The 14412-nt window shown below is 44.0% G+C and overlaps 1 protein-coding gene across 1 annotated transcript; it reads right to left on the bottom strand.

Moving 5' to 3' along the window:
- Nucleotides 1–6655: 6655 nt before the first annotated feature.
- RASD2 (RASD family, member 2) lies at nucleotides 6656–14181 on the bottom strand. Its single transcript, XM_009332594.1, has 3 exons — nucleotides 13862–14181; nucleotides 9555–9834; nucleotides 6656–8019 (listed from the first exon to the last, which is right to left on the bottom strand). The coding sequence occupies exons 2-3, from the start codon at nucleotides 9823–9825 to the stop codon at nucleotides 7490–7492; spliced, it is 801 nt and encodes a 266-aa protein (XP_009330869.1). The 5' UTR covers nucleotides 9826–9834; nucleotides 13862–14181; the 3' UTR covers nucleotides 6656–7489.
- Between the last annotated feature and the right edge of the window lie 231 nt (nucleotides 14182–14412).

Here is a 14412-nt window from a genome sequence, read left to right as displayed (position 1 = left end):
ATAAGGTTCCACAAGAGAGCTGTTCATCCCTGTCACCCCTTATCCATTGCCTCAGGCAAGTCTCCTGTCAATTTGCAGAACAAGTCGTTGCTCTGTGTTTGTTTTTTTCCTTTTCATTTTATTTCTTTTTAGAAACTTGTATTTATTACCTTGGCAATGAGCCACCCGGCAAGGAACAAACTGTTTTGTGACAGAAAAGATGAGACATTCTGCCCTGGACCAGCCAAAAGCAATGCTACTGATCTTCCCTATGCTGTCCTCTAACCCCTCAGGTTGTGTTTAACAAGGCTGTGCTTCCCTGAGGCACTCATTTCTCCAGCAGAGAGATGGTGAAAGCAGAGGTTATACTGTGCATCCGTCCAAGGGTCCCTGAGGGAAAACCTTTCTGCAGCACACTACCGTTTAGCACACAGGTACGTAGTGATTGAAGAGCAGGGGGTAGCCAGTGTGTAATTTTAATCCTGAGGCTCCTGGGACTTGCCAGCTCAGCAGATGCTGAGGAGAACAAGACTGTAGGTAGTGCAGAAATCAGAGGTTATGCAAAATGTAATTGCTCTTCTGTGTAGCTGGCACTGCAGCAGCTCAGCTCCTGATTGAGGTGATATTTGTTTCCGGTCTGCCTCTTCACTTTTTAATGTGTTTATCCATCATTGCGGTACCCAAGTGCCTCGCAATCTAGAAGGTGCTTATCCTTTCCCAGCTCTCCCGTGAGTGCTGTTGGCCCTCTCTCAGGGATGGGAGACCAAGATACTGATCTATGTAAAAAGTTTGGGAACTGGTGGGGCTGTTCCTATGGGCTGTTAGATCTCTGACCTGAAGAGTAAGACAGAAACCTGTGGTACCTAACACCCAGTTATTTTAGCAACTTTAACTTATTTTAACTCTGAAGCTCCTGGGAGCTTTGCAAAGACATTGAGGAACTAGGTGGGATCTGTCACAGCACTGGTGTTAGTGGGGTCTAAAATGCAAGATCTGGCTTCACTGCTGGGAGTGTGTCTCTTGTGTTTCTCTGTTGCTTTAGTTCCCAGTCTAACACAGAAAGACCACAAGTCCCACTTTAATAGAATTGTGCAGTTTTCCAGATAAGGTCTCAGTGTGTGAAGGAATTGTTTCCTGGAGCCAGAAATTTCTCCTCCACCCCCCTTTAATCACCACAACTGTAGAGGTTACTTTCCTTTTTTCCTTTCCTTTTTTTTTTTTTTTAAACTTCAAAATATGGACTCAAGACATACTGCTAAAACCAATCTAAAATATTCAGTGCTCTCATGTGTGAGTTGGTGTTCTGTACTAACTGCTGAAAGTCAAATGCTTGTGAGAGGACACTCTTGAATAAATACAGTCCATATGAAATCCTTCCTTCAAGAGCCTGGAGGGAAGGAACGGGTTGGAGAGAGGGAGTTTGCTTCTGTCTAGGTCAGAGTGATGTGAGGACACATATTCAAGTTAATTTTTTTTTTCATTTATATTCTTTTACTTTGCTACAAGATGTCCTGAAACACAGTGACCTCATGCCTCCTTGTCTTCATGTTTAATCTGAACTAATCTTAGTTATCAATCCCAGCCAAAGCACAGGACACGTTTGCGTAAATCATTCATCAAATACTTCTGAACAATAAACAAATACGCAAGAAACTGTTCATGGACAATTCGCCAAAGGAGCTGTTTGCTGCAAAGAGTCCAGGGATCTTTGTGGAAATGGTCTAAAAAGCAGGGTCTGACATAAGAAGTCCTGTCTCTATTGTTAGTGGTCTGGCTGGAGGGAACCAGTGGACTACCAGCCCTCCACTTGGGGGTTCAGGAGCATGCAGTGAGGACAGGCAGCCTGAGGAAGTTTCTTTGAAGCAGATTTGGGATCAGGCTCCATCACAGAAACAAGTGCGGGGGATCAAAATAACCTACTGGCTCAGCCAGTCTAGCCCACTGCTAACACCGAGTTACCCCTTTTGGCTATGTAGATTTCCATGTTTTTCCCAGTGTTTTCCTAATGGGACTTTCATGGCATCTCTTAGAAAATTTCCCAATAGATTCCACTGCCCTAAAGTCTGCCCTGCTCTTTTGCCTATGATTTCCTGCTTAATATCTTGTTCCCACTGAGATATCCCACTGTCCAACTCTAAATAAAGTGCTGTCACAGTTGTCATCTCCACCATTCAAACACATCTAGGGGTTTTCAGCCAGCCTCTCTCAGACTTTGTTTGCCTACGTGGCACAGAATTATCCCTTTCAGACTTTTCTTAAGGCTTACTCAAGTCAATCCCTCTAGGCTCATAAAATGTTTTTTCTTGCTAGTCCTTGGCCTCCTTCCAAACTGTCAATAACTTTCTAGGAACATGACGTCTGGGACTCAGGGCGGTTCTGCATGCTATGGATGGCCAATGATGGTAGGGGCAAGGAAAGGTCTTTGGCTGATGTTGTCATAAGAGCAAAAGGAAACATTTCTGTGGGAAATCTGAGGCTCTAACCATACCAGATGGCAGTCTGTAAAGACACAGGGAAGAGAGAAGTTGGGCAAGGCTCATAGCTAGCTCTAACCAAACCTGATTATAGAAGTTGGGTTTATAGCAGTTTGCGATGTGTATTCCCCATGTCAGGTACTGTGCCAGGAGCAATGCCCCAGTTTACAATCACATCATGGCAATTACTTTCTTACCTATGGTAGCATATCCATCCCACAGCTTTACCAGACATATTGAGTGGTCTACGAGGTGGTTCTGGCTGGTGGTCTTTGTTTCTCCACATAACAGAAACTGAAGGGAGGAGAACTTCCCATGAGGACTCAGAGGTGAAAGATCAAGGGCAGAGCCACTGCTACTCATCTCCCCCCTGCAAATTCTCTGCTCTTTCTAAGTGAAGAGAAAAGGCTGTTGCTATAGAAACCAGTAGGGAAAATGTACATTATGTCACGTTTTCTATATTTTTCCAAGGAGACCCTTTAATCTGAGCCGGCCACCATGTATTTTTACAGAAACAATAATGTTAATAAAACCCCTAAACGTAATAGTGATTTCAAATCAAACCAAATAATAATCTCTTACTTCAAAAACACCTCTGCCTGTAACCTTCTACCTTAGCCAAGACACTGGGACAGGGCTAGCAAGGCAGCCCACAATATGGTACATGACAGGAGGGTAAATCTAAGGCAGCAAAAGGTGTGATGAGCGGTGGGGGGTGGGTCCTACACAGCGGTAAGTGGCAGTTAACATTTGAGGAAGGACAAAAAAGCTAAATAAAACGTCCTCAGATTTGACTTGTGTGTAGAGAAGGATGAAATAAGGGTGAAAGGTACATTTTGTAACATACAGTCTAGCCTACCTTTTCTCTTCTTTACCCATCTGCTGCCCTTTTAAAAATTATCCCACCATTTCCTACTTGCCTTTGTTATAATAACAAGCCCCTCGGCCTCCCAGACAATCAGACCTATTGCACCCTGGGGTCTCAAGGAGACAATGCTCTTTGTGAGGCTGCACCATGAAAGGCTCTCTCTAGCATCAAGCTGGCCTGGTGGCAGCAGTCCTCCTGGGGATCCTTCAGAACAGAAGCCTAATTTAGTCCTCTGGATGTCAAAACAGGCTTTCGCTCTGCCCTTCCCACCCTCAATTTATTTTTTACTTAATTCACCATGACCACTATTTCCTTCCTGATTTGTACTGACCCTGTGGCTTAATTAGATTTTTGTCATTATTTATAGTAGCTCCTATAATGTGTTGACTTGTAATTTCTTCAGGACAAGGACTTTCTTGCTGTGTAGAGCAATGTACAAAATAAATCTCAGCCCTGTCTTGTTCCAGGGCTGTGATTGATCCTAAGTCAGGTATATGTCCCTGCTCATTGTCCTGGAAGTAAGTACACAAAAAACATCAGCAAGGCTTTGTATCACTAATGCTAGGTTTTATATACTGCAATGTAGGACAAGGTAACTATTGGAATAGAACAATTTAATTACGCTAGGTAAGACCAAGTAAGGGTACACCTGCTCGCAGCATCTTTGCTGGATGGATCCCTTTCTCCAGACTTGCTCTTAGTCCAGTGAATTTTCATGACTTCTGGGGTTACGGTAAGTTCTATGCAGGTCCCTTGAATCCCAAAGGGGAAAAAGTTGTTTCTCTTTCCATTGCCTCCAAGGCCTGGCTGTAGGTCTGCTCTTTGCTCCTTTCAGGGTCTCGCTGTTTCTGCACACAAGTAATAAGAGTTTCCCATAAAGCCTTTCCCTGCTCTGTCTTACAGCCAGACACATTCAGCGGTTAGCAGGGAAGAAACAATTCCCCTTTCCTCTTCCTGCCTTACCTTATGCCCCCTGTGCACACAGGTAGCCTCGCTCTCTGTTTTCCAGTCCAAGCCCTTTTCACAGAACATAATGGCTGCTAACTGTGAATAAACAACTGAGACACATACTGTCTGTTTTAGGGGCTGTAAGCACTTCTAGAGCCCAAATAATATATGACTATTAATAGAATGACTGTAAAGATATAATAAAAGCAAAAAAGTAAATGTCCTCAGGAGCATGATGATCTAACTTCAAAAGCAATTACCATCAGTAACAAAATGCAGAGAGAAGGCTAGGATTACTTTAATATGATTACCTGCTTATTGCCATTTGTTTCTGTGAATGACTGTAATGCTGCTTCACTTTCACTCCCAGCCAGTTTCTCAGATGCTTCTCACCCTGAGCATTGGCAGGCCAAGCTGGACTGTGAAGCTGGGACTCACTGGCCTTCCCATGGGATCCAGCATATCTCTGTGAGCACCTGCTCCTTGGTCTTCAGCCTCCCCTACTCCTGTGCCCTTGCTGTCACTGCCACGTTGTTTTTCCATGCCCTGTGGCTTCATATCCATGGTGGAAAACACAGGAATGGGAGGACATGGAAGGGTGAGGAAAGCTGGCGTCTTTGTGGAGATGGAAGGACAGTAGGGAAAATAATTGTAAGGTCAGTGTTGTGAGACAAAGGCAGAGACTTGATGATTATGGAGGCTCTTTAAAAATTCAGCTTTATCCAGCAGGTGAGGGAGAGTGGACATAAGCTCAGTAATGCAGCACATGGGCTATACTGCAAGGAGTTCTCCTCTAGCTTCCTGGAGCCCCTTAATCCAACCAACGGCCAGTGCGCATGCCCTTCTCACTCAGTCTTCAACCCCACCATGTCCCTGTGGCACATGAGTCCCAGAGCTTGATTGCTGGTACATTCAGTAGTCATGCACTTGGGTGGAGAGTCTGTAGGGAGGTAGGCATGTGCTCAGGGGGACCAAGACTCATGCAGTTGAGAGGTACAGACGGTGAGATGGAGAGACTGCTGAGGGCAACAGTGATGTCGCTGCAGAGACCATATTAAATCACACCAGGGGTGAGCACACCAGCTCTGTGCATGAAGGAGAGAGTGGTTATTTTCTCGTGTTGGAGGCAGCATGGGGAAGAGTAACTCTCTGCTCCTGCTTGTGAGGATATCTGTAAGTATAAGTCAATGTTCAGATAGATGGATAGATAGAAATATGTAGGTATAAGCACAGTTCTGTCCCAAACAGACAAATGTGTAGCCCCTGGTGTATGGAGGACATAAAAGGCTCTTCCAGAACTTACTGGAGATCTCATCAGGGCTCTCAACCCACAACTCACTTGCCTAGGTGCACCTGCACAACAAAAAAAATAGGACCTTCCTCATTATTCTTGAAGAAAGTAAAAAAGGTCCAGGACACAGTAAATTGAAGTAATTAATAAAACAGGTTTAATCATAAACGATGTACATATTTATAGATAGGGAGGGGGGGAATGGTCTGAATGGTGCTGCCCCGGCAACAGGAATAAAAGAACAGTGTATTTTACCAGTCAATATACAGTACCAATGAAGTGTGGAGCTGATAAAGGAATATGGGATTTTGAGTCCCAGAGGCTAATTTTTACATACAACCATCATTCTTGGTTTCCTGTCAAATTATAGCATGAACTAGCTCACAGCTCTGGCCAGGACACAGCAAGGCAGATACAGCCAAGAACAGAATTTGAGGGTGAGGGAGGGACAAGATATCTGAAGGTCGTTCTGAGGTATATATAACATATATACTCTACTGTTGTGTACAGTCTTGGGACTACGCTTTACCCACAGTTACGTGTGCACACATCTCATTCCAGTCAGCGAGAGTGGCAAGCTCACATCTGAGAGAATATATTTGGCTTTGAGGGCATACAGGAACACATCGAACAACAAAGCCAGAAGCAGAACAGGGAGAGAGCTGAAGACTGGGCTGAGAAAGGGAAGAAGTAAATGGATGGCCCCAGATTTATCTGGCCAGCCAGTTCAGCCCTGTTTGGACAGCCAGCACAAAGCTGCTGTTCTGAAGGACTTCTGCTGTGCAAAGGTTTCCAACAAGGCAACCTTTATCAGACAACAGGGAAAACCATGAACAAAATGACTAGAGGCATGTTAACAGAAGAAATATGATGGAGCTGGCCCTACAACCCTTCAGTTCTTAATTTTGAAGTAAAACCCAACCCTGCCTCTGAAGTGGTCTAAGCCAACATATGAATCTGGTCAGTCTCATTTGATACAGGCAGAGGAAGGAACCATTGCTTCGGTGGCCAGCAAGGCAAAGGGTGGCATTTGTACTACAGTATTCAGAGCTGGTGTGGCTGCTTTGAGAAACAATATCACACCGGGCTTGCAAAGCAGTCAAATGTATTGGCTTTTTGCAGAACAGTTTCACTTTCAATCAATGTACATATTATATAGTTTTACAGATGAAAAACACCTTTCACTGCTAGAAAGTAGACACTGTTTTGATATGAAATGCACTTGCCATCTGAGTTTGCTAAGAACCCACCCCCAGACAATAAAAAAACCAAATCCCAAATAAAATCTATAATACAAAACAACATTCATGTTGATGTCAAATGATAACTGTCCCAGCAAACATAAAATCAGGATCTTCTTACTGCAGGTCCCCTCAGAAGCGAGTTAAGAGTCATGTGTCCATATATAGAGTCCACTCCCAATCTGGGAAACCTCAATAAGATTGTTGCCCTTTGAAATGCAAGTCCCATTTTTTTGAAGGAGTGCTCCACGCATGCATGCACACATACACACAGACACATAGAGATACACACACGCATACACATAACCTCCTCTCTTAGCAAGAGCTGCATGCTGGGTAACTGTTAATGCTTTCTGTGCATTTTTTACCTACTTGCTTTGTAAGGATGAGGTTGAAATTTCTTTACTTCTCAGGTCTGTATTCTTTAAACAAAAAGGGGAATGAAGAGGAACTACGTGACAAAGACAGAGAAATGTACTCATGTCTCAGGCATATGATTTTTCCCAGTCATTTACAAAGACGATGTTATTTACATTCGTGACTCAGCAGAATCTGCAGGAAGAGTTATCCTTTCTCCATGTCGGGTTTTCTTGATGAACCCCGTGAGCCCATTCTGTGCTTCCACAGACCATTTTTCTTTAAGGCACTGCATGTGGATGATGACTTCAGATAGAAGTGCAAGCCCCTTTCACTGGATCGTGCATTTCTCTCTCTCCCTTGACTGACCTTCCCTGAGAACTTTCGATTTGATATACTTCAGGTCACTGTTGACGCTTGGCCGGCGAGCAAAGGGAGAAATCATGCCGTAGGCATCCATGTCCTTGACTCGGCGCATCCGGAAGGATTTCTGTTGGAAGGTGTCACCATACTGGATGGAGATTTTCCTGTGGAGGGCAGGGCTCATCTCATGAGGTAGCTTGGCCATGCTGAAGAGGACATAGAACATCTCATCCACATTGGTGTTCTTCTTGGCTGAAACTTCAAAGTAAGCGCAGTTTTCATCACTGGAGACAAGGTTCTCACCTTCATCTGAGCGTACCTTACGGAAGATTTCACTGTGGTCATTTTTGTTGCCGCAGATCACCATGGGGAGGTCAGCTGATTCCTTGGTCTTGTTTTTCAGGCAGGATTTGACCTCAAGGATCTGTTTCTGGAGCCTCTTGACCTCATCAAAGGATTCTCTGTTGTCCAAGCTGAATACCAGGATGAAAACATCCCCTGCAATTAAAAAAGGATACTGTAAAGGCTTGTTGGTTGCAACCTGTGTTAGAGGTGCTAATTTTCAAAAAGCAGTCGGTTTATTTGCCATCTCTTCCCCATATTTTTTGTTTGGTCCTTTTGAATCTGTTAATTAAGCTGTAATTTAGTTCCAATTCTTCTACTTCAACTCCCCACTCCTTTCTGTAGTGCTATGGAAAAGACTTTTGGCTACGATGTTATTTCAGCCATATCCGACTGTGTGTTCCTAGGTTGCACTGGACTTGCAAATTATTGCCCATTTGTACTCTCTTTTGTAAACATGTTTCTATCTCAGCTCTACTGCATTGCTTATCTTTTTTCTTCCTTTTGTTTGTATCTCTGTTTAAAACAGAGCCTGTTCTGACACCAGGAAGAATGGAGAGCTAGAAGCCACTCAGCCTTGGCCTTTTGATTATACAGTACAAGAAGCAACACCTGAACTGAAGATTTACAGCTAGTCAGTCCTGAACGCCTAAGTCAGGAATGAGAGGTTCCCAATGTGCAGTGCTCTGCTGTCGTTTCATTTGCTCAAGAGAAACAGACCATGGAAAAAAAGAAATACATAAATGACACAGATCCCCTGGCATTTCCTTTTGACATTTCCTGACTTACAATTCCTTTTGCAAATATAAAATAACACAAACCATTGCCTGTTGAATGACATTCATGTGGAACGTGCTAAGAGAGCTTTCAGGGACAAAAGCTCACATCCACGTCCCAGAAACTGGCCCTAGGACCTCACTGAATGTGGACGTTAGCCTGGTCAGATGTGAATGTCATGTTTCACTGGCTAGCTAGAAAGGTAGATAGCAAATCCAGAAAGTAGGTTTGTTGTGAGCTGTGGCTCAATATATCTCCACTGTCAGTTTCACAGTTAGAGAACACATCTTAGCTGACAACAGGAACTGCTTGACAATGAGAACGTACAAAATGAGCTCAATGTTTTCCCTTTTTCCTCTTTAATTCATTTGAATAACCATAGACTAAGGAAAAAGTGTAAAAGTAGAGCTGTCCTTTTACTGGAATATCAAATCAAGGGAATCAGGCTGGAAATTTTAGGAAAAAAAAATCTTTGAGATTTTCTTGGTTTGAATTCCCTTCCTGTGCTTTTTACATTTGTTTTCCACTGCTTGTGTCTTATAATGACGCACTTATTTTGTCCCTTGCTGTTCTTTATGCCCACGAGATTTTATTCAGCCATTCATTTGTGACTGCAATAAAAAATATGGAGCAGGAGGGGAAGGTAGGAGGGAAATAAACTAGGGGGAAATCTCAATTTCAGACCTTCACCCAGTGGACTTCTCCTCTGTGGCTGATGCACCCCTTATAGTGCCTGGAGCATCCCGGTCAGGAAATATCTCTCTAGAGAAGTGCATCTTGCAAAAAATCAAGCACTCCGTTTAGCTACCTCCCAAGAAACAGTCATCTCCAGGCTACAGTTTTCAAGCTAATGTCTATCATTATGACCTTTCACCCACCGTTCCCCATCTGCAGACTTCCCCCCCACTTCTCACCTGTCAGGATGGAAAGCCTCCTCATGGCAGGGAAAGGGTGATTCCCGGAGGTGTCCAGGATGTCCAGCTGATACATGTCTCCCCGGATGTTGTAGACCTTGCGATGAAAATCCTCAATGGTGGGAGTGTACTGGTCCTCAAACCGGCCATTGAGAAAGCGTGAGACAATGGAGCTTTTCCCCACCCTGGAGGCTCCCAGCACTACCATGCGGTAAGAGTTCTTGGCTGGCACATTCAGGGTGCAGTTTCCACCGGACATGGTCTTCATCATTGCTTGGTCCTGAAAGAGGAAATGGCAGAGTTGGAGGAAAGACCAGAAACTAGATGGAGGATGGAGTAGGGCAGCTCCTTACCACAAGCTTGTCAAAGGGTGCTCTGGAGCACGGTCCTCGTTAGTAGATCAATGGTTCATACAGAAATCTTTTCACTGGAAATGCTTAATTTTTTCAGTCTCATTTTCAGAGAGTGGTTTTATTTTTGTTGCTTTTTTTCTTTTCTTTTCAAGTCATATAAAAATGAAAGCATTTGCACTGAAAATAGCATGGTTTTGAATTGTAATTTACTATTTCATTTAAACATTAAGGGCTGATTTTATTAGCTGTGCTTCAACTTAGACACCAGGTTCCTTCCCACCATCTGCACCACTTAGACATTACCAGATTTTTCAGTAGAGCTTGGTTCTCATTTAGATACATAAACACAGAGGTCAGATTTCCCAATATACTGCATCCACCGCAGCTGCCATTAGGACCTAGACCGCTTTGGTTGGTTGCCTAAATAGGAGCTGCGTACAATACTCATTTTGAGATCAACCAGCAGTCAGACAGAAACAAGAATCATGCTTGACATCAGTGGAAGCTAGACATCTCAATAACTTTAAATAGCTGGTCCCATACAACCTTCATTGCTGATGCAGGGAGTTTGAGCCACAAAATAGCATTGGCCAATGATAAATTCTAGGAGCTGTGCCTTCAGTGACCTTTTAGAAACCAGATTTTAATCTTGCTGTTTGGACTGGTGGTGTGGGAACTCCATATCAACAAATTATCAGCATTGCAGCAGGATGGCTGGCAATGGATGGAGCTGCAGAAACGTAGATTTCATAGGAGTTTCAGTCTTTATACACACACAGCTGTTGCGGGTGTCACAGTCTTTGCAGGTGCTAAGTACAAGCAGGAGAAAAGATGAAGGACAGCCATCTTAAATAGCTATTAGACAATATTTCCAAACCCTGACAACTAAAATGAGTCTTGAGACCTTAGAGACTGCATTTTGACATAGCACTCAGGTGCAGAAAACTTGGGGGGGGAAGGGCGGGGGGAAGGGCGTTGCTCAGACATTTTTCATGTACCAGTTCAAATGAATTGTGTGCTGAAAGGAAAAATATAACCCTTGTGTGGGGAAAGCTAACCATTACAGCAAAGAAGGCACATTTTTGACAGAGTTTATTTTGGTTACTAGGGTCTTATTAAAGAATAATCAAGTTCCCACTGTGCTGTTTATTTAACTTAGGTGTTGTTTATTTAATATTACAATGCAAGTACTTTATGTACACTGAAAGATCATTTCTGGGTCCAGATCTGGATTCCTATCTTTTCCTTGAGTGAATTTTATCTCCCAAGCTTTTATGTAGCTGACACTTATCTCAGTCAAAAGCTTAAAATCTTTTACTTTGTTTAACATGTGCTAAGCACCAAAGCAGCAGTGAAGATACGGTCACTGCTAAATAAAGAAGTCTCTGGAATTCTGATCCAGCATCATTACAAGCGCTGTGCTATAGCCCAAGGCAGCAGCAAAACACTACTATTTATTATTATTGCTATAATTTGCTGCACACCAACAGCACATTCAGCCCTATCTAAAGCACAGAAGAAAATGCAATGCTTTCCTCAGAGTAGCTTACACTCTGAATTATATTCAGAGAGCAGGACAGCATAATATTAGAGTCAGACAGTAATGTCAGGACATAACTTTGGATGGACACACACATGCAGATTTATGGTACTGTTGGGATTGCTGTGGTGGGAATGACAGCAAGGAGCACACCTGGTATTTGAACTGGACTCTGTGTTTTATTTAGAAGAGGACCTATCTCCAACACTGCAGAAACACTATGTTCAATCTCTGAAACAACACTGCCATGTACACTGTCTCTGCCCTTTCCTATATAGCCAGTCCAATACTGTCTTGCATCCATGGGCAGACAAATGGTGACAGAGCTGCTTTGGGATGCTTCCTTTCACCCTCTCAGGCTTTATTTAGCTGACAGAGAAAAGCAGGGAGATGGATTTTGTGAGAAAAACTACAAACTTCTCTACAGCCCCGGACCAGTATTTAGAAATGAGTCAGCTCTTCAGACTGGGATGGACCAGTGTAGCTGCATGAGGGCAAGTGGACTGTGTTGGTTCACACCTGCTGAAGACCAGTTTCATAAAACTTGGTGCAGCAGCGTCTGGGAGTGAGCACAGTTACGCTTTTTAAGCAAATGCCTTATATGTCCTGTAAAGAACATGCACGCTGGGGGACCTGATCCTGGCCAGCAGCTTTACAAGCCAAAATCCTACAAATCATATTGCTGACTGGCAGGTAACCACTGAGCTGCTGGTAATTAGAAAAACTCCCATCACACAGCAAAGGAGGTGAACTGTGTCACTGCAGCTTCTTGGAGGGTTAATTTTGCACCTTTAGTGCTAGAGGCACTTCTGTCCTCCACTTTGAAATTTATTCGACTGCTTTGGACCTCAGTTAATGCCACTGTACACTGAACAGCTTGGAGAAGGAATGGCCACCGCAGCTACTCGCAGACGGGGAAGAGTAAGGCACAAGGAAGCTGAGTGACCACCCAAGGTCCAACAAATGAGAAACGTGAACAGACTCTGGGACTCCTACCTTTCAAACTCTTTCTCCTTCCCACCTTTCCTCACTGTTGCATCTCTGGTCATTAAATCACACTGCCTCCCACCCCCGTCAAAGGCAAAATACTATGTGCAGACATGTGCCCATTTCAGGACACTTTGCCCCAAGGATGTAGATGCACTGAAGGGGAAGAAGGGGTGTGAGGACATGCAGATTTTAATGTATTAAATAGTCACTTTATGTTGTCCTTGTTCCACCTGTCAAGACATTCAGTCAAGAGGACTCTTGTGCTTTCCTGACTGCATTTCATTTCACGCGGAGGCAAAAGATGCTTTTCAGCACTTTGATTCATGGAGTTGCTACTCATCTCATCACCTCTGCTGCAAATCTGACTCAGAGCATGCCGTTGAATGGAGAGCTTATATTTGTGTTTTGTGCTCTCCCTTCTTATCCCCCCGCTCCAGTTTTTCTCCAGTTCAATACAATCTGCCTTCTTTCCTCTTCAGAAAAGGAATGAACCTTCAGCCTTCACACCCAGGGGTCGAGGGGAGCACAGGGACTCATACATTGAAAAAGATTAAAGACAGAAGAAAGGAAACAGAAAGAGACCACATGTTCATGTACTAAATAAAGCAAAATCAATCAGAAGAGAATGAAGAGACAAACAACCTCCAGCTGGCTTTAATCTACATCTTTTCCTTCCAGTTTATTAAATGTTTAAGCATAGATTAGTTCCCAGTGGTACCTTCTGCTTTATGCACTGGCTTGATGCTAGAAACTTTACATTGGTATTTTTACATTGGTACAGCACAGGGATTTAAAAATGTCATAGAAATGTAGGCAATGAGTGTTATCTCCACTTAATAAAGGGAAAGGCTCATACGCCCAGAGAGCGCTGAAACAGCTGTCCAAAATCAACATTAAACCCCATTTCTTTTGACTCCCTGTGTTGTCTTCTACCTGCTAACCACCGCTGCTAGTTTCATAGGCAGACATTGGAGTGAATGACAATGCAGCTGCTTTTGCATGCTCTGAAGAGTGCTTGTTTGAATTCCAGCGAGGTGCTGACAAATTTGATCCTGAGCATCTGGAGAGAGATATCTAAGGAAGACATTCTTTATTTAACCTGCCTAGATCTTTTACACCTTAGGTTTCCATCCTCCCGTCAGGGGGTATGCTCCCTACCACTCCCTATCCATGAATAGACTTCTGAACTACCTCTCTTGCACTCCACAGTCTTCAGCTACTGTTTGTGTCTCTGTTTGCCATCCCAATGTAATTCTCTGCATCCAGCTAAAAAGGACATAGGCAGATGCAAACTGTACCATGCATAACAGACCTGTCATTTGTTAATCACTACTAGTATCCCTGTAATTTTCATGCACACCACAATCACTCCTGCGGGATGTTTGTTTCCTACTTTCATCTCAAACTCCATGTTGCTTTCTTACCTCTTTCCTTGGAGGAGCAGTCCTGGGTCTTGATGCAGTCTGATGAAGCTGATAATTTTAATCAGGGGTGGCTACTGCTGTAAAAGGCTGTTGTTCTGTGGATCCCACGTTGCTTGCTCTGGGCTCAGTTCTTCACCAGTATTTCCTGAGAACTTAGCAGGATTGGGAAGGACCGCAGGGCTCCAGAGGGCGTTCCCCCATGGATGGTAAGTACTGGATCAGGCGACCGACATGGGCTAAAGAAAGGTCTTGGAACCAGTGGTAGCTTTTCCCTTTGGTGAGATGAGCTCTTCTCCTCACAGCCTCAGTTCGAGAGAAGGAAAGGCAGAGCCTCTCCCACTCCCACTGGCTTTTCTTGCAAGTTGCGCTTCGTAGGCTCTGCTGGGGGGGAAGGGTCTCTGGAGCGACACCTAGTCGTGCAGGGTCGTGGGTGCATCCGGCTGGCCCACCCTGCCTCTACGCCGCCTCAGACCCTATGGAGAAAAAGCAATGGGGGCATGGAAGTTGTCTATGGCGAACCTCCACTTCCCGAGGTCTTGCCTGGCACAGCC

This window comes from Pygoscelis adeliae, unplaced genomic scaffold (genome assembly GCF_000699105.1).
Source record: "Pygoscelis adeliae isolate BGI_AS28 unplaced genomic scaffold, ASM69910v1 Scaffold399, whole genome shotgun sequence".
Lineage (NCBI taxonomy): Eukaryota > Metazoa > Chordata > Aves > Sphenisciformes > Spheniscidae > Pygoscelis > Pygoscelis adeliae.
Note: the sequence above shows the minus strand (reverse complement) of the source record. Positions and strands in the feature narration are given on the sequence as shown.